The sequence below is a fragment of the Hypanus sabinus genome, chromosome 2, assembly GCF_030144855.1.
Source record: "Hypanus sabinus isolate sHypSab1 chromosome 2, sHypSab1.hap1, whole genome shotgun sequence".
NCBI lineage: Eukaryota > Metazoa > Chordata > Chondrichthyes > Myliobatiformes > Dasyatidae > Hypanus > Hypanus sabinus.
Genome location: NC_082707.1, coordinates 90,912,973 through 90,932,859, shown reverse-complemented (window position 1 = coordinate 90,932,859; position 19,887 = coordinate 90,912,973). Strand labels below are relative to the sequence as shown.

Below are 19,887 nucleotides of genomic sequence, written 5' to 3'. Positions count from 1 at the left end.
CAAATAATTCAATCTGTCTGGGGTGAATTTCTGAACAGTGGGAAGTGATTATTGGAGAAATGTTTTCAGTTTGAAATAGGAAAGCTAAGGTCACAACAGTACATTGATTAGGAGGCATTTCAAGGTGCTTTATTAAATTGAAACCAGGGATCAAACAGTGGAAAGAGGAGCTAACTTGTTGAATGAAGGCATGGTTAAGAGGGGAAGTACTTCAAGAAACTTTCAAGATTGATGCAAGAGACCAAGTTTCAAGGTGCCATGGTATGTTAAAGCTTGGCCACTGAAAATGGAATAATAAAGGGTCAAAAATAGTGCAAACATCACCATGTAGAAGCAAGTTAAAATAATCAGACCAGTTTACTTCCACGTTCATTGGTGAAGGGATTATATTACCAAAGAACTATTTACTTTAATTACATTTCTGAAGGGTTCAGGGCAAATTCTCCTTTCTCTAACAAACAAAGCTCTTATCATTGATTTTCCCACAGTGCAGATGAAATGAAGGCATTGTTTACTTTGCATTCAATTTAATTTTTACAGTGTCAGAACCGAGGCTCGGACAGACATTAATATAAACAACAAAAAAGAACATTCCTTTCTCACTTAACATTCTCAGACTTCATCTTCTTCATCAAAGACAATGGCTGTCCCTTCTAATGCCTGTAGACAAATCTTCAGAATTAGCTTCCATTTCACAGAAAGGCTGCACAACAATTCTCAATGATTAATGAGGAAAAATATTGTATTTCAACAAATGTTAGCCAGGGAAGGCAGCGATAAACAAAGGCAGCAAATGTTGGAGCATCTGAGGGAAGGGGAACAGTAGTGCCTTCAACCACAAAGGCCCAGGGTCATCCCTGGCCTTGGGGCCCTGTATTTGTGGAGTTTGTATGTTCCCCCTGTGAATGCATGATTTTCCTCCGGATTATATAGTTTTCTCCCACATTTCAAAGGTGTGCAGGTTAGCTGACTGCGGTAACTTGCCCCTAGTGTGTACATGAATAGCTGAATTGGGGAAGGTTTGATGAGAGTGTGTGAAGCAGAAATTGGGACTATATCAAAGGACTAGTATAAGTGGTTTCACCTTGATGACAGAGGATTGGTTGCGGATTTTGAAATTGGTTAACTCTTCTTTGATCTGTACCAGTCACTCTTTAATTCAATATAAAATTGTACTTTGTTACTATTTGACAAAGGAGAGACTGTCTAAAGTGTTTCCTAATGTTGATAGACAGTGTGATAGATGTAAAACTGAGACAGCCACATTGACACATATGTTTTGGTCATGTTCTGTATTGAAACATTTTTGGAAATCTATTTTCTCCACAATTTCTAAAGTTTTAAAAATTAATTTACAACCTTATAAATTGACAGTTCTGTTTGGTATAATCCCTCAATATATTCATGGTATTTCTCCATCAGACCAACATGTAATTGCATTTGTTACATTATTGGCCAGAAGGGCTATTTTGTTGAAATGAAAGATGCTTCTGCTCCTACTTTGATACAGTGGTTCTCTCAGGTGATGTTATGTCTCAGTTTGGAGAAAATCAGAAGTCGAACTTTTGATCCTCGATTTGATTTTGAGAAAAGGTGGGGTTCATTTGCCCGCTACTATCATCTGACTTGAGTTAATTAAAATGGTTTCCTTCCGATTTTTGTTTAAATGGATTTGAGTTGGTGGATTGATGTTTTTCTTCTATGGAAGCTTGTGTGATGTATAGCTCCGGGATTGTGCTCCCAATGGGTTTGTTTTAGTTAGTAGGGTTTTTTCCTCTTAGTAGGGGTTCTTTTTTTTCCTTCTTTTCTTTCCTTCAAAAAATATTCTCAATACTTTATTTTTTCTTATTATTACTGATATATTGCTTTGCTTTGTTAATCAGTTATTTGCTACTTTAATTCTTCATTGTACATAATGTTATAAGGACTTGATTACCTTAATGTATTTTTTGTTGATGTTCAATAATAGTTAATAAAGATTTTAAAACTGTAAATGGTTTCTTCACAGTCAGTGTAGATTTTGTGGGTTAAAGGGTAGATGATTTGATGGCTCTATTCCAGAGTAAAGCCCCTGAGAGAGATGGCCATATTTTGTGTGTCATGCATTTGTACTGCCACGGTGATGATCCTAGATGTTGGATGTGATATTGCAACCACAGCCAGAAATATTACACTTAAGTAACACCAGGGAAAAACAGGACGTACAGTTACCAGGGATTTTGGAGACATACTGGGAGTGGATTTTAGACCCCAAGTAACTGATGGAAACTACATGGTAAACAAAGGAGATGGAGAAGTGCAGTGTCTACACACCCATTTGAGGTAGAGATGGTTGAGAACTCAGGTTCCTAAGCGTGAATAACACCAATAACTTGTCTTGTTCCAAACATGCAGATACTATGGCCACGTAAGCACACCAACACCTCTACTTTCTCAGAGAGTTAAGGAAATTTGGCATGCCACTGATAACTCAATATTTTTTTACTAATGTGGCATTGAAAGCATCCTATCCAGATACATCACAGCTTGGTTTGGCAACAGTTCTGCCCAAGACTCAAGAAGTTGCAGAGAGTTGTGAACATAGCCCAGTCTATCACAAACACCAGCTTCCACTCCCAGACTCTATACTGTTATGAAGATACCACAGCTCTGAGGGGCCGAAGGAGCGGGAGCAGCCTCCTCCTTCTGGAGAATCGCAAGATTGCTATTAATTCGGGTCTCGGAAGTGAGAGACAATGCAATGGTTCTGGCCATTGTTCTTAGAGGCACCTGTGTCACGTGCATGTCCCTGCTACGTGACAGCTACCATGGACATGGACACCCTCGGGCAATGTGGGGGTGGAGATTGCATCACCTTACTTTGATGGACATCTACAACTCTGCAAGTAAAGATAAAAGCGGACTGTAGGAGGCAGTACCCTAGCGACGCACCAGAGGAAGCTGGAAGCCACTCAACGCCACGTGTGCTCCTAACTCCTTTGCCTGGGGAGCGGGTGGCTGATACTACCGAGAAGGACTTCGAACTAACAACGGGGAAACCAACGCTCCCCTGATTTTAACGGAGTGGCTTCATAAAGACACGGGCAAGTTTTCTTTTCGTTTTCACTGATCCCTCTAAAACATGTGAAACCCAGCGATTCCCCGAAAGGCTAAAGTCTGCAGACTTCTGAATGACTTTTTATATTTCCAATGGACAAAAATATTATCCCCTAGACAACAGCTGAGATTACTTCTTAATGATGATTATGACTATACCCGCGCTTTAGATTGAGTATTGGTGATGTGCATTATCTGAATGTTTGCATTAACTTTACTTTTGTGCCCCTTTATAAATAAAAACGTTTGAAAATAGTGACATCAGACTTCAACGGACCTCTCTATCTTTGCTGGTAAGTTCTCCAGTTACGGGATACGTAACAATACACTCTTCCCCAATGGAGATCATTCTTGGCAATAGGATTTATGAGTATTTGGAAAGGCATGGCCTAATCAGGGAAAGACGGCATGGCTTTGTGTAGGACAAGTTGTGTCTTACTAACTCAATTGTGTTTTTTGACAAGGTGATGAAGGTAGAGCTGTCGTCTACTTGGCCTTTTGACAAGGTGATGAAGGTAGAGCTGTCGTCTACTTGGCCTTTTGACAAGGTGATGAAGGTAGAGCTGTCGTCTACTTGGCCTTTTGACAAGGTGATGAAGGTAGAGCTGTCGTCTACTTGGCCTTTTGACAAGGTGATGAAGGTAGAGCTGTGGTCTACTTGGCCTTTTGACAAGGTGATGAAGGTAGAGCTGTCGTCTACTTGGCCTTTTGACAAGGTGATGAAGGTAGAGCTGTCGTCTACTTGGCCTTTTGACAAGGTGATGAAGGTAGAGCTGTCGTCTACTTGGCCTTTTGACAAGGTGATGAAGGTAGAGCTGTCGTCTACTTGGCCTTTTGACAAGGTGATGAAGGTAGAGCTGTCGTCTACTTGGCCTTTTGACAAGGTGATGAAGGTAGAGCTGTAGTCTACTTGGCCTTTTGACAAGGTGATGAAGGTAGAGCTGTCGTCTACTTGGCCTTTTGACAAGGTGATGAAGGTAGAGCTGTCGTCTACTTGGCCCTTTGACAAGGTGATGAAGGTAGAGCTGTAGTCTACTTGGCCTTTTGACGAGGCATCTCATGGAAGGCTCATCCGAAGGTTAAGATGCATGGGACCCATGGTGATTCAGAACTGACTTTGCCCATTGAAGGCAAAAGGTAGTTGTCAAAGGGATTTATTTTAGCTGGTGTTCTGTACTGCAACCTCTGTGGTTTGTGATAGAAACACAGAAACATTGAAACACAGCACAATACAGGCCTTTTGGCCCACAAAGTTGTACCGAACATGTCCCATACTTAGAAATTACTAGGCTTACCCTTAGCCCTCTATTTTTCTAAGCTCCATGTACCTATCCAAAAGTCTCTTAAAAGACCCTATTGTATCAACCTCCACTACCGTTGCCGGCAGCCCATTCACGCACTTAACACTCTCTGAGAAAAAAACTTACCCCTGACATCTCCTCTGTACCTGCTCCCCAGCACCTTAAACCTGTGTCCTCTTTTGGAAACCATTTCAGCCCTGGGAAAAGGCCTCTGACTTTTCAGAGGCACGATCAATGCCTCTCATCATCTTATACACCTCTATCAGGTCACCCCTCATCCTCCATCACTCCAAGGAGAAAAGGTCAAGTTCACTCAACCTATTCTCATAAGTCATGCTCCCCAATCCAGGCAACATCATTGTAAATCTCCTCTGCATCCTTTCTATGGTTTCCACATCCTTCCTGTAGTGAGGCGACCAGAACTAAGAATAGTACTCCAAGTGTGTCTGACCAGGGTCCCATATAGTTGCAACATTACCTCTTGGCTCCTAAATTCAATCCCATGACTGATGAAGGCCAATACACTGCACGCCTTCTTAACCACAGAGTCAACCTGCACAGCTGCTTTGAGCGTCCTATGGACTCGGACCCTAAGATCCCTCTGATCCTCCACACTGCCAAGAGTTTTACCATTAGTACTACATTTTGCCATCATATTTGACCTACCAAAATGAACCACCTCACACTTACATGCATTGAATTCCATCTGCCACTTTGCAGCCCAGTTTTGCATCCTATCAATGTCCTGCTGTAACCTCTGACAGCCCTCCACACTATCCACAACACCCCCAACCTTTGTGTATATAAATGACACAGATGAAAATGTAGATGGATAAGTTAGTAAGTTTGAAGATGGTACAAAAATTGGTGATGTTGTGGATAGTACAGAAGTCTGGTAAAGAATGCAATTGGATATAGATAATTTTCAGATATGAGCAGAGAAATGGTAGCTAAGAGTTTAACCTGCCTAAGTGTGAAGTGTTGCACCTTAACATCTCAGGGGTACCCTGATGAACTTTTACTCATTAAAACTGTTGTGAGCATCTCTATTGCCATTTGGTTGCCCACCACCTCCACCACCAGGTCCAAGTTGCACTGAGAGGTCCACTCAGCAGAGAAGATCATTGGCTGTCAGCTACTGACATTAAAAGACCAGAGCAAAGAAAAGTTACCAATTCACCAAATCGCCATCAGAGAGACGCTACAACATTATCACCACCAGGATACATGTCAGCTCTGAAGTTTCTTTCCTGTGTCTATCCAGCTTCTCAACAAAACTCACTCAGGTGTAATACCTTCACTGTACCTGCACAACGTGAATTAGATAGTCTTTTCTGCTCTCCTCATTCTGTTATGATTAACTGAGGCTGAGTCTATGGGCCTATCCCGGCTGCTCCAGGATTCAAGTCTATGGACTCAATTTGGTTTGGAATGCCATTGCTTCTTATTATTGTTTGCATGATTTGTGTTCTTCCCTCTTCCTCTGCGCTTTGCATGTTGGGCTTTTAAATAAAATGGGTTCTTTTGGTTTCTTGTGTTATGGCTGTTTGTAAGCAGATGAATCTCAAGGTTGTATAATTTATACGTACTTAGATAATAAATGTACTCTGAATCCTTTGTTAATACTTACTGAGTCTGTTCATTGGTTTACATTTAAACTTGATTATTGACGTTTGTGCATGTGACTATTCTGCTACTTGCTCATGGCTGTTTGCACTATTGTCTTGTCATTTGTTGGTTGCTGTAGTGTGGTCTATCGGTCCTGAGTACCAAACGAAAATCAATTCTGGTATGGTTTACATACTGGCAATAAAGTGATTCTGATTCTGATTGGTAGGTCAAATGCAAAGAGAAAAGATCTTCAACAGTGTTGATGAGCAAAAGGGATCTTGGGGTCCAACTTCAAAGCTCTCTTAAAATGGCTACGCAGATTGATAGAACAGTTAAGAAGGCTTATGGAATGCTTGCCTTTATTACTTGAGGCATTGAGTTCAAAAGTCAGGAAGTTAAGTTGCAGCTTTATAAAACTCTGGTTAGGCTGTATCTGGAATATTGCATACAGTTCTGGTCACCCCGTTAAAGCAAAGATGTCAAGGCTTTGGGCAGGGTGCAGAAGAGGTTTACCAGGATGTTGCCTGGATTAAAAGGCATGTGCTGTAAATGAGAGACTGGACAAGCTTGTGTTGTTTGCTCTGGCACCGCAGAGGTGGAGGGGAGATCTGATGGAGGTTTACATGATTATGAGAGACACTGGTAGAGTAAACAGACGATATTTTTCCAAGGATTGAACCGGAGATCATACATTTAGGATGAGAGGAGGTCATTTCAAAGGACATGTAAGGGGAAAGTGTTTTTATTTTTACAGAGTGGTGGGTGCCTGAAATGTGCTGACTGGGGTGGTGGTAGAGACAGAAACATTAGAGATTGTTAAGAGATGTTTACACAGGCACATGAAAGTGAAAAAAAATGGAAGGAATCAGACATTGTGTAGGCAGCACAGATCAGTTTAGTTAGCCATTTGATTACTAATTTAATTGGTTTAGCACAACATTGTGGGCCTGTTTCTGTTCTGTATTCTATGATATGCGTTAGGAAAGCATCTAACATAATCAAAGGCCCCTCTGACCCAGCCGTTCACTCTTCTTTTCCCACCCCCATGTCAGCCAGAAGATACAAAAGCTTGAAAATATGTACCACCAGGCTCACAGACAGCTTCTAGCCTGTTATTATAAGGCCCTTTAAGAGATCTATTGTACAAAAAAATTAACTTTTGATCTTTTAAACTCACATAATGGCCCTTGCACTTTATTTACCTACCTGTACTGCACATTTTCTAATATTGCAACACTATACTTTGCATTCAGTTATTGTTCTTCCTTTTGTAGTATCTTGATGTACTTATGTATGGAATGATCTGTATGGGAGGGATGCATTTCGATGTATCTCAGTACATGACCCCTGCCTCTGTTTATAAGGAATTTGTACGTTCTCCATGTGACTGCATGAGTTTCCTCTGGGTGTCCAGTTTCCTCCCACAATCCAAAGATGTACTGAGTAGTAGGTTGGTTGGTCATTGTAAGTTGGCCTGTGATTAGGCTGGGGTTATGAAGGTGGGTTGCTGGGTGGCACGACTCTTTGGACTGGAAGGGCCTGATCTGCACTGTATCTTAAATAAAAATAAATCAATGTGTTACAATAATAGACCAATGGGCAATTTTTGTTTTATTACTGGATGATTAAACGGTAAAAATGTTCTGTTTCTACAAAACTCATTGTTATTTCCCTAGAGGGGATAAAACTGATCACTCAAAAATTTACATTGATTGTAAACTTCAAATTCTTGCAGTGAGGTTCTTGAAGTACTATAGGTGTCAATGAGATATATAATAAAATTCAGTTATTGGAGGTTCGAGAGCCATTATCTAGCTAGCACAAACCGTTAGGGAATAGAACTCAGATAAAGTCAGAAGATCTTGCATGAGCTGAAATTTACCAAGGGTGAAGGACAGGAAGGTGGAACAAAATGGCTGCCCACAGGGCTATAAAAGAACAATGGTTTAAACAAACTAAGATTAGAATTCCAGAGATTCAACAACTAATCAATGAAAACATTCTCCTCCTCTCATCCTCAAATAGACAACCTTTTCATTTGAGACGGTGGCCAACGATTTTAAAGGAAATGAACATCAGCCTCCTCCACTCAATCTCTTCTTAATGAAGAAATCAGTCCCACAAAAATATCTGTTTCATGTGTTCAATCTCTTCTTAATTCAGAAATAAGTTCAATAAACATTTTGCCGACATCCCTCCAAGACAGGAATTTTCTACAGAGACCAAAGAAAACATTATTCAAAACACTCCAAATGCCTTCTTTCCAGTAACCAGTACATTTGCAGTAGAACATATTCTCATCAGGTGTTCAAAGTAGTGAATAATTCATTCTGGATTTAGGATAATTTGGTTTCCCTCCAGGAAGCCTGCTTGTTGCATTTTTTGTCTGTTGAATAAGGAGTTGGCGCTGAGGCACTTGATTTATTTCACTTATCATTGCTTCTGAAAATTTTCTGAAGGTAAGTTTTGAAGACTCAAAGTACATTTATTATCAAAGAATGTATATATTATACAACCTTGGGATTTGTTTGATTACAGTAGCAACAAAGCAATAAACCCAAAAAAAAAAGCAATTACTAAATAAAAAATAAAAGACCAACACACGAGAGTGCTGGACAAGAGAAAAGGAAATAAAAACCACAAATCATGCAAACAATAGGAGCGAGCAACAACATTCTGAACTAAAATGAGCCCTTAGATCTGAATCCCGGAGCAGCCCAAAGGCCCAAAAGCCTCAGTATCAGTTCATCCTATTAGCAGGCACGAAGCAGTCTTCATTGTCTCAGTGCCATGGAGAGAGAGTTAACAATATGAGAGTTCTCACTTCCAATTTAGGCCAGTGTTTAAATTGTCTAAACAGTGGATTGTACTTCACATTAGGACCCTGGAACTACTGCTGTGAAGGGCTCGGGGCCTAGACTACACTGCCCAGCAACTCAGTCTGGGCCCAGATTTTGCCGCCCAGCCCAAAGCCGCTCTCAAACTTTTCAAATTAGCTCGGTGCCCAGAGTGATCCAACCTCGCGCCAGCCAGTAGTACAGGCATCAGAACTCTTCTGCCCTGACTTCTCCTCGCTGACTGGCTCACTCCATCTGCATAGAATCTGCAACACCCCAGCATGGCTCCTGCTCCAAAATGGTTTCTCCATCGTTTGCAGTGACATGTTAACACAGTTTACTTCAGAAAAGATGTTATTAGGAATGTTTTTAGTCACATTTCTTGGAGAAGTCTTCCAGGAGATAAACTTATGAAGTCTACTCAGAACTTACAAAAGGACATTACTGCAGACAGGCTAAGCTTTAATTAGTTTTTATTTGGTGGGTTGAACAACTGACACTGAAGAAGGGGTTTGTTTGTTTGACCTGATAGAAAGCTAGACAGTGGGAATGAACTGGGACAAAGTTCAGGACATTGAAATCAGGATGGTTTAACAAATGCAAAAAGAGTCTTGCGGGATATATATACCCTGCTCCTGTCCTTGTGTCTTATGGGATTCTATACAGAGATAGTGTACAGAGAGATGCTGGACCACTGGAATTTTATACATGGTGCAAAAGAGTCTCTGGATGGAACATGGAAATACAAAATGAAGAAATATGATGAAGCACCCGTCCAATTCTTATACATGAGTGGTCTTGAACTAATAATATGAAGGGTGAATGGTTGAATACTGCTACAGTATCTGAGGGATTTAAATATAATCACATAATTATGGAATAGAAAGATGGTCTGCAAAGGTGACCACAAAACTCCCAGACTGTGGCATGGCCCAATAGATCAATCTCGGCCTTCTGGGAATGAAATCTGTTATTCTTACAAGATTTTGCCAAGATATGATGCCTGACTGCCCCACACAGCAATATAATTGTGCCAAGATAGTGTAGCCATTAGCATGATGCTATTATAAGTCGGGAGTTCAGAGTTCAATCCGGCATCCTCTGCTATGTGTTTGTGTGCCATACCCATGGGATGTGTGGGTTTCCTCCAGCTGTTCCAGTTTCTTTCTACAGTCTAAAGATGGACCGGTTAGGAGGTTAATTGGTCATTGTAAATTGTTCTACAATTATGCTAGGGTGAAATCAGGGGTTACGGGGTTGCAGCACTGCTCAAAGGGAAGGAAAAGCCTATTCTGTGCTATATCTCTAAGTAAAAAAAATAAAATTGACGTCCTACTGCCTCTACTCCCCCACTATATCCAGCAAATGATTCAGTGCTACCAAATCACAAGATGGTGGTTCACTGTCTTTTGGAAATAAAGAAAGCAGTGGCAATCAGCTTGAGGAACTCAGTGGGTCAAATTGTATCTGTGGGAGGAAAGGAATGGGCAATATTCTGGGCCAAAACCCTGCATCAGGAATGGGAAATAAATGCATCCTGTGAATGAGCACATGACAAGAAATGCCTGTATGCACAGTACCCAAATACAACACTTTTGGCCATTGCTAATTCTGCACCTTTTTCAAATACACCCTGCAGACCTTTAAATCATTTAACTTTCTTTTTAAATGCCTCAACATACTCCACATGCATCACTTTAAATGCTCGCTACATTATGGAGTATTTACATTAACTATTTCCCAATCTGCAATTAACTGAATGCTTTCTTTTGCACGATCATGGTATCTAATTACATTAAAAACAACTATTGTTCTTCCTGTATGTTCCAAACATAAATCTTTCTGGAGCCTTATCCTTTTCTCGTTATTTTTTTCAATATCTAAGTAAAGCATTGCCATTTTGAAAGCCAAAACAGTAGATAGAGCAAAACTAAAAAAAAGTGCAGAGACTCTGGCACTCTAATGCTTGCAGAACACTGGGAATGCTAGGCCACTCAAGCTTCATCTGTGTGTAAAAAAACAGAGTTACTGTTTCAGTCTGATGACCCTTCATCAGAACTGGGAAGGGTACAAAAGCAGCTTGTTAAGCTGCAGTGAGGGTGAGCCGGGTTCCTATCACCCAGAGGATAAAACCGGATGTCCATAGGGCTAAGGTGTAAACAAGGTTGACTGGTGAAACGGTCAATCAGAACAGTTAGACAGGGAGAATACAGGCAAAAGAACAGGGACAAAAGAATGCAGAATTGTAGATGCAGAGCACGAAGGCATCCCTGGCAGGTTGGGCTGGGTAAGTCCTTCACTCCTACAGGGGAAAAGCTAGAAAAATACAAGAGGAAAATAACTAACAGGTTCATTACTTTTAACACCAAACCTCCAATATCAAGTATGCAAGGAAGCAAAGTGACTTCTAAGAATCTTGTGGGGCAGTTTAAGCCTCACAACGTTGTGATAGTGTTTGCATTATAACATAATATCTTCCAGCTAAACCATTTGGAATAAAAAGAAAAAGGGAAAACAAGAAAAAAGGGGGAAAATGAGACCAAGTAAGGATAACAAGAAGAAAAAAAAATAATCTGTTATATCTTAAAGCTTCAGGCACACACAGCAGGGTCTCAGGAATAAAATATGATAATAACAAGATAAACTGCTTTAATAATGTTCCTTAAGGAATTATGCTACTGTTCATATACAGATCCTATATATTTGTTTGTTCGTTATGTGCCATGTCTGTGACGTAAGTAATCATGGTCTTTCCATGACCAATTTTGTTCTTAGCGAAGTCTGCCATCGCCTTCTCCTGGGCAGTGTACTTTACAAGACAGCTAACCCCAGCCATTATCAACTCTCTTCAGAGATTGTCTGCCTGGCGTCAGTGGTCGCATAACCAGGACCTGTGATATGAACCAGATGCTTGTATGACCATGCACCACCTGTTTCTCATATACTAAGTACATCAAAAATGTGCCACATGAATTACAATTGGCACCAGCCAGGAGGGAACATTTGCTCTATCAAGCCTGCTCCATCAAGAGTCAATGTCCACATGTCTTCTCTCCAAATAATGTAGACTTCATTATTTTGGATTCACCAAAAGTAAGGAATAACATGCCAACATATTCAGGAGCTCTGTATTTTGAAGTGTTAAATGAATTTTTCAGAACCAACAACAACAATACAATACATGCTGTTTGTTATCTCAAGCTGACCCTTAAACATCCCCATCCTGAAACCTGGAATGAATACATTAGCCACCTACTTAGCTCTCTGATCACACCACTCTGATGCTCCATCCCACAAGATCCCAGTCCCGATTCTTTGCACAGACTTATATTTCCGTCCTTCCCTATCTTTCCAACCTTGGCGTTCACCTAGCGGAGAATCTCACCTAGCCCCTCAACACCAGCCAAGAAAGCCCAGCAGCATCTCTATTTTCTGCAAAGGCTGAGAAAAGTCCATCTCCCAACCCCCATCCTCACCACATTTTACAGAGGATATATCAAGAGCATCCTGAGCAGCTGCATCACTTCCTGGTTCAGGAATTGCACCATTTCAGATCGCAAGACCCTGCAGCAGATTGTGAGGTCAGCTGAGAAGATCATCGGGGTCTCTCTTCCTGCTATTACAGACATTTACACCACACGCTGCACCCACAAAGCTAACAGCATTGTGAAGGACCCCACACACCCCTCACACAAACTCTTCTCCCTCCTGCCATCTGGCAAAAGGTACTGAAGCATTCGGGCTCTCACAACCAGACTGTGCAACAGTTTCTTCCCCCAAGCCATCAGACTCTTCAATACTCAGAGTCTAGACTGACATCTAGATCATTTATTATTATATTGAAATCTGTCCTCTATTGTGCCTATTGTCTTGTTTATTAATTATTGTACTGCCTTGCACTGTTTTGTGCACTTTATGTAGTCCTGTGCAGCTCTGTGGTCTAGTGCAGCTTTTATGTTTTTTCATGTAGCACCAGGGTCCTGGAGGAACATTGTTTCATTTTTACTGTGTACTGTACCAGCAGTTTATGGTCGAAATGTCAATAAACTTGACTTGACTTAGTCTTCTCCTTCTTCCTTGCATTTTTCCAGAGGAGATGACTTACTTTTCAATACAGTCGCCTGTTCTATAGTGCAAGACAGCAGGAGGCTTCATATAAAATCACCATGCTAAACCGATGTCTGATGCTTACTGCCTGTCCATTTGATGGAAGAACTTTCAGTCCAAGGAATTCCTAACCACATATATATATCTAGAAAATCATAACACTTGTACAGATTGGCTTTAAAGCAACTTATGAAAACCTATTGGAGGCTTACCGGTAACTCTCTGCTGCGATAGGTAAATACAGTGAAAAAGTAAATCAGTCGGGGGGAAGGGGGCATTATACTATAAATTGGTACATTCTGCAGATGGTGAACTTTATTTTCTTTAAGAAACAGGAAAAGACAAAGCAGATTGCCTTAACTTTCCAATTCACCTTTTCATCACGACTCCCAATGGCTTTCCCCGTAAATGCATCTTATGAGCCCATTCACATGACTCATCTTAATAACAACATATGCTGTGGACTTTTGATGAAAAAGAAACAACATATTATGCCAAATACAAACATTAAATAATATTTTCATGTTACACTTTATCACAGGAATTCAATAATACTTTCACATTTGACATTACCACAATAAAGCTGTTCACATAATGAATGATTTCTTAAAGTAACATGACAACCAGAGGGTGGAGAAAGTGCATCATAAGCATACATAAAGAAAACAAAAGATCAACCTCCCCAAGGTCTACTGTTTGTAGAAGCAAATCAATACCAGTCTCTTGCACTCAGTTAGCAACAGCACATCTGGGTACAAAACAAGGCACTCATATGAGGAGAGAGTGATACAATAGAAAGGTCTCCAGTGGCCTCTGTTCAGAACTCATCATCTTTTAAACATAGAAAGAAAACTGCATAACTATCAAAACAAAATTACAATGTACTTGGAGTAGATTGGACCTGACAGATTTCTGCATGATTTATGTTAAGTCTGTCTATTTCCACATGTCTGACATGAACCTCAAGATTTCAACAACATTGTGCACACCAGAAGATGAAGCTCAAAGCCCAAAAGGCAACTGTAATGAAAGAGACTCAGTTTATCTGCTGACATGCTTATTGCATAGGTAATACCACTGGCAGCATTCTCTTACTGACACGATATTGGGCATCAATGGACATGTCAATGGCAGCTGTTATAGGCTTTTCTGGTGTCAGGGGCAGTGTGATTATGCAGCCTTTGTGTGGATGTTGCATACAGCTTGATGTGGCCTTTTCTGGGTATAAATGCTCTTTTTGGCCAGTTGTACACTTTTTTTCCAGGATCAAACTGCAGCTAGTTTCTTTTGCAATTAACTTTCAACATACTTTATACATGTAAATTGAAGTTTCTTGCCGTTGAAACATTTCCCATTTTGTGATTGAATGGGGCACATTTGCCACCATGCTTTCTTGCCATCTGTGTTCATAACTTTTGATCCTTTTAGTTCTGATTACCAAGACAGAACTACACATTGTCTGAAAGATGTAGGCATTCCAAATGGATGCAGTGGCTGGCTCTGAAGGTTGGTTGTCTATGGGTCTCCCAGACCTCTCTGTGCTCCCAAACTGTTCTAACATTTTGACTACGATAGAAGTCCCATATTTCACAGGTGAGTAGTTAACTTCAGAGTTAAGTATTTGACATCACCTTTACATCAGCAAGAATGTAATGTTGAAGCTTTATGAAGCACTGGTAAAGCCTCACTTGTGAGCAGTTTTGGACACCTTATCTAAGAAAGGATGTGTTGCCATTGGAGATGGTTTACAGGAGGTTCACAAACATGATTCTGAGATTGAAAGGCTTGTTATATGAGTGTTTGGTGGCTCTAAGCCTCTACTCACTGGAATTCAGAAGAATGAGGGGTGACCTCATTGAAACCCATCAAATTTTGACAGGCTTCGATAGAGTGGATGTTTCCCTACAGTGGGAGAGTCTAAGACCACCAGAGGACACAGACTCAGGATAGAGGGATGTCCCTTTGGAGCAGAAATGAGGAGGAATTTCTTTAGAGAGCAGTGAATCCGTGTAATTCATCACCACAGGCAGCTATGTAGGCCAAGTCATTGAGGTATGTTTAAGGCAGAGGTTGATAGATTCCTAATTAGCTAGGGTATGAAGCGATTCAGAGAGAAGGCGGAGTTTGGGGCTGAGAGGGTAATGGATCAGCTATAATGAAATGATGGATCAGAGTCGATGGGGCAAATGGCCTAATTCTGCTCCTGTATCTTATGCTCTTACATTATTTAAAACAGAAGAGCAATGCTCTGCTTGTTTTAGTAATTGTGTGCACAACAATCCCACGTTTAGCACATTTTCATTGCAAAAATGAGTCAGTCATCAGTTCTGACACATTCCCAAATCTCACTTTTTCCTTAACAACTGATCAATTTACATTCCACCTGATACATCTGTTCATCAATGCTGCAGACCGGTAACTAAATCCTGACACAGAAAAAGCAGTAATTTATGGAAAAAGCATTTTAAGTTGTGCTTGAACAAAGAAAAACACCAGACTGTGTTTGAAACTTGCCTAGTATTGTGGAAATGTCAATAGTTCAAATTTGTCAGAAATACCTTGACAGAACCCATTTTTTAAAAGCTATAACTGCACTAATTTTCTGATGTCGCTATCACACTATCATCTTGAACCTATGAATCTAATCAAGAGCAGTAATCAATTCTGTAAAAGCTGGCCAGTATGGCAGTAAAGCACATTGAAAACATACACAAAAGGTTTTACCCATTGATCTCATTAGATCTGCCAATGCCAAACTATGGCTATTATCCAGTTCATAATGTCTGCACACGACTGCAACCAGTTGCTTACCTTTCAACCACATCCTTTCCACTCCAACAGGTTGAACTATCTTGAGGAAGAAGTTCACCTTCACAGATTTGTTCCGCCAGAGAAGTGTAAAAGGTCCTGTACCTCCGAATGTAGTTCATGAAGTCTCTGTCAAAACAAGGAACCAGTCTTACAAAAGGCTTGCAAGGAACACATTGAGAGCATCGTGCTGCAGAAATGAATGTGGAGGCAATATGGGATATATTTGACTTCAGTGGCCTTCAAAGTAGCATTCCAGCATTTCAGAAGCTCCATTCAGTTACTCTTCTGAAATTTGTGTGCCATTGCTGGATGCCAGTCATCTTTAACCAGTGTGCATTTTAGTGCAGTTTGTCAATTAAAATAGAAAGTGCATACAGAATTAAAAGACAAGTTCAAATTTAAAATAGTTCAGTTAAAGATTTATCTACAAAGGTAGTTAACATTGATGTGAAAAACTGCAGCTTTTTTAAAAATCCTGCTTCAAATAAAGATTCTGCCTTCTTGTGCTCCATACCCTTTTACACAACAAATTTATTTGGGGCATAAATGCATTTTTATCAAGGTATGTAACTTCTTCAAATAACCACAGCTTGTGTCTCAGTGAGGTGAAGATGTTGTATGGAGATGAAGATGGAGGTTAAAACCTTTACACCAGTGGAGAGTCAGGCTCAGGTGTCTGGTCTGGGAATCATTAAAGAGGATTCTCACTATGACGTGGTCAATTTACATATGATCCAGAAATTAACACCCGAGATCTCTCTAATGTGTATCTTTATTTGTTGATCTAGATTTGACTCAGAATCCAATCTCATAATTGGATAAAGTAATGCATTTCTTTTGTTTCAGTTCAATCCAATTTCCAATGAAACTCTTCAATTCCAATTAAATGAATACAGGAATTGCACGGTTATTATGGACCAATGCATCAAAATTACCATAGGGAGAAGTTATTAAAAATCCTTCAAATTATTATGTTTGTGTGTTATTAAAATTAACATTTTATTTATTCTGGGCTCATATTTCAGCTTAGTCAGCCATGGATCATTAACATCTAAACCAGAAGTGTGAGTTCAAGAGCCACAAACTATTTGCCTGACTATATTAGCCTGATAAGATGAATTTTGTTGCCTTTTGGAATAGACGAGCAGAGACTAATATGTACAAATCGAAAACTATCTTAATGTTGAGTAGTGGGAACTCTCTCATTTATAGGTACATTAAAAGTGGAGAGTATTTAAAAAAAAGGTTCAGGTAATATTACCTAGATGTTGACAGGGAGTGGAATTGGTAAACATATTGACAGGTGTACAATAAATGTTTGTTCTAGACTCTCTCCCAATCTGTAGAACTAAACGCACTCTATTGTAGAGGTACTGCATGCTATACCGCCTCCAATCTTCAATAAACTTGGGTAAATTTTCTGGAGATTTGTTTCATTATTGTAGGAACCAGAGGTACTTAAACAAAATGTTGTCTACCAGGAGATTAAATTGTAACAGATGAGATCAACAAACATACACTTAAAGGATGGGGCTTGTACCTGTTGCTAAGCTTGTTCTGCTTCACTATGGATTCTGACAGGTCTTGCTGGGAAGATTTGCCAAAGTTTCAATTAGTTTGAAGTTTAGTGGGGAGACAGTAGTGATCGAGGGCAATTTCTGAACCTTAGGCAATTCCAGGGCAAGTGATGTCTCTGAATCATTCAGCTTAGAAATAATCTGGGACTTAACCTTCTAAAAATTATTCTAGAGAAAAGTGGCTGTTTCATCATTTATTGCATGGGGTGAACTTTCAAATTAAATTTGACATGGTACTATTGACAAATCCTTTTGCCCTCTTTTCTACTCCCTCTATCTCCAATCAATCCCCTCTCCTGCTACATTTGATCCCCCCCCCCCATCCTTTCTAAAGCAAGCTAGAGTGTCAGCTTCCTGGCTATTAAGTACACTGCTCCTCCACTTAGTGCTGTCCAAGAGCACCAGTTTGTTCCAGTGTTCCTGGTCCTCTAGTCCAAGCACTTGCAGGTATGTACTCCACTTAGAAAAACCTACCTGTTGGACTGCTGTGCTGGGGACCTGTCATGAACCCTGCCCTCTAATGGTGCTCCTGCAGCAATTTTCTGTCCATGGCTCAGAGCAGAGAGGATGCCAGGGAGGACTAGAGTGAGCAGTACAACTGCTCTACACACAGATCTGAAGCTGAGGGCTGCACTTTGACAGGCACACTGAGCGTGAGCCAGTGTTGGGCACTAGCAGACTATCCAGATCCTACGGTCCCTCCCATCACCTTCTCATGGGTGCTCCTTTCTCCTCCTCTCCATTTGGCCCCACATCCCTCCTAGAATCCAAGTTCAACGCTTGTTACTGGCCATGTAACCGTTGATAGTAAACTGCTTGAATGCTACTTGACTCGAGAGTATCTGAACCTAGTGCTGATGTGGAACAGTGTAGGTTCTTAAGTAGAGACTTCCAGGCTTTCTTTGACCTGCTCCATTTCAGACAGAGATGCATTTCTCTGCTCCATGTTCCATTCAAATTATCAATACATTTTTTGTATTATTGTACCTCACCCCTCAAGCTAAGTTCACTATCCAGGGAAAACCTCTGAAAAGAACAATTTGTCAGTCTTTCTCCAAGAGTACATCACTGGAATATCTTGATACACTAGAAAATTATTTTTACAAAACTTTGAAGTCAGCCAAAGCACAATTAGGAATTCTGGCATTCAGCAAACAGGTTATCTTCCACAGTCTTACCTAGTGTTTTGTTTCATTGTCCTGGGCCTATCAGTCTTTACTTCTTTCAGAGGCAGCGAGCTGGAGGGAGCCGGATGTCAGAAGCAGCAATCAAGCAAGCCAGCAGAGAGATTCAGCATGTGGAGGATGATGGGTGCAGGAAAAGTGAGGGGGGGGAGGAGAAGGGTGGGAGAGGGGTGTGGAGTCAAGGAAAGGGGGGTCAAGTGGGGGAAAGAGCAAGCAAGGAAAAGAAGAGAGGGCATGAAGGAAAGGGAGAGTGGGCAGGCGAGAACAGGAGAAAGGGAAGGAGAAAGGCAATGCAAAAGAAAAAAGTACAAGTGAAAACAATGAACTCACGCTGAAAAGTAAACTATCATGCACAAGCTTAGTAGAAATGTCACTTGAAAGCAGCATTAAGCATTCTCCCTCAGAGGTGCAAACCTTACAGTCACATCCTAGAAATGAACACAGTGCTTGTTCTGGAAGTATCTTCACCCCACTGCTGTGAGTGTATTGTTTCTGACCATTCCTTCACCAGCTCCCAAAGGTTCTGATTGGGTTTGTGCCTATCTGTTCCTGTTGCTCCTGGGCAAGCCTGATGCAACAGTGGGAAAAGCCCCATATGGAGGGAAATGATGTACCCCAGCTCTGATGCATTTTGATTGTCTGAGGTAATCACTGGACAATTTCCTAGATATATAGTTGTCATGGATCTATGTCAGCATTTTCTGCAGCGGAGAGGGTCAATGGGGAAGGGCTTCATCATGAATAACTGTCAATTTGCTTTGTCAAGAGCCCAGACTGGACTGATGATGGAAGAGACTCTGTCCCACCTTACAGAATATCAAAATCCAATCCTAAATTTCCTATTCTTTATAGGTGTATATATTTGGCAATTGGTTTTTATAGTCACGTGTATCATGATGCAGTGCAAAGCTTTAGTTCTCACGCCTCCCAGGCACATTGTTGAGGTAGTAAAAAGGGAAACAATAACAAAATGCAGAATATAGTGTTAAAGATTCATAAAGTGCAGTGCAGGCCCACTCTTATACCAATGGGGTAGAAGTTGTCCTTGAGCCTAGTTGTACCACTTCTCAAGCTTTTGTACCTTCTATCCAATGGGAGGCAAAGAAGAGAAATGACTGGGGTTAGAAGGGTTCTTGATTACATTGGCTGCTAATTTGAGACAGATGTGATAAGCCAGAATAAGTGTAGAGGGGACTGGTTTCTATCATAGATTGTGTTGCATTCACAACTCTTCAATTTCTTGCCGACTTGGGCAGATCGAGACTTGCAAGTTGCAATGCCAAGCTGTGATGCATCTGGAGAGGATACTGTCTGTGGTGCCTCAGTACGAATTGGTAAGGGTGAATGAGGAAATAGAGTTGCT

At 40.7% G+C, this 19,887-nt stretch overlaps 1 protein-coding gene across 2 annotated transcripts in view; it reads right to left on the bottom strand.

The window, feature by feature from the left end:
- The window catches only part of LOC132381136 (glypican-5-like), a 627,941-nt gene that overhangs the window by 356,702 nt on the left and 251,352 nt on the right, over window positions 1-19,887 (bottom strand). Inside the window, exons 5-6 of one of the 2 annotated variants that reach the window (XM_059950406.1) lie at window positions 18,519-18,578; window positions 15,764-15,889 (exon numbers count right to left, since the gene is read on the bottom strand). In XM_059950406.1, the coding sequence (XP_059806389.1) occupies window positions 15,764-15,889; window positions 18,519-18,578 (186 nt within the window). The remainder of the gene's footprint in view (window positions 1-15,763; window positions 15,890-18,518; window positions 18,579-19,887) is intronic. The other variant, XM_059950415.1, reaches the window with a different exon arrangement.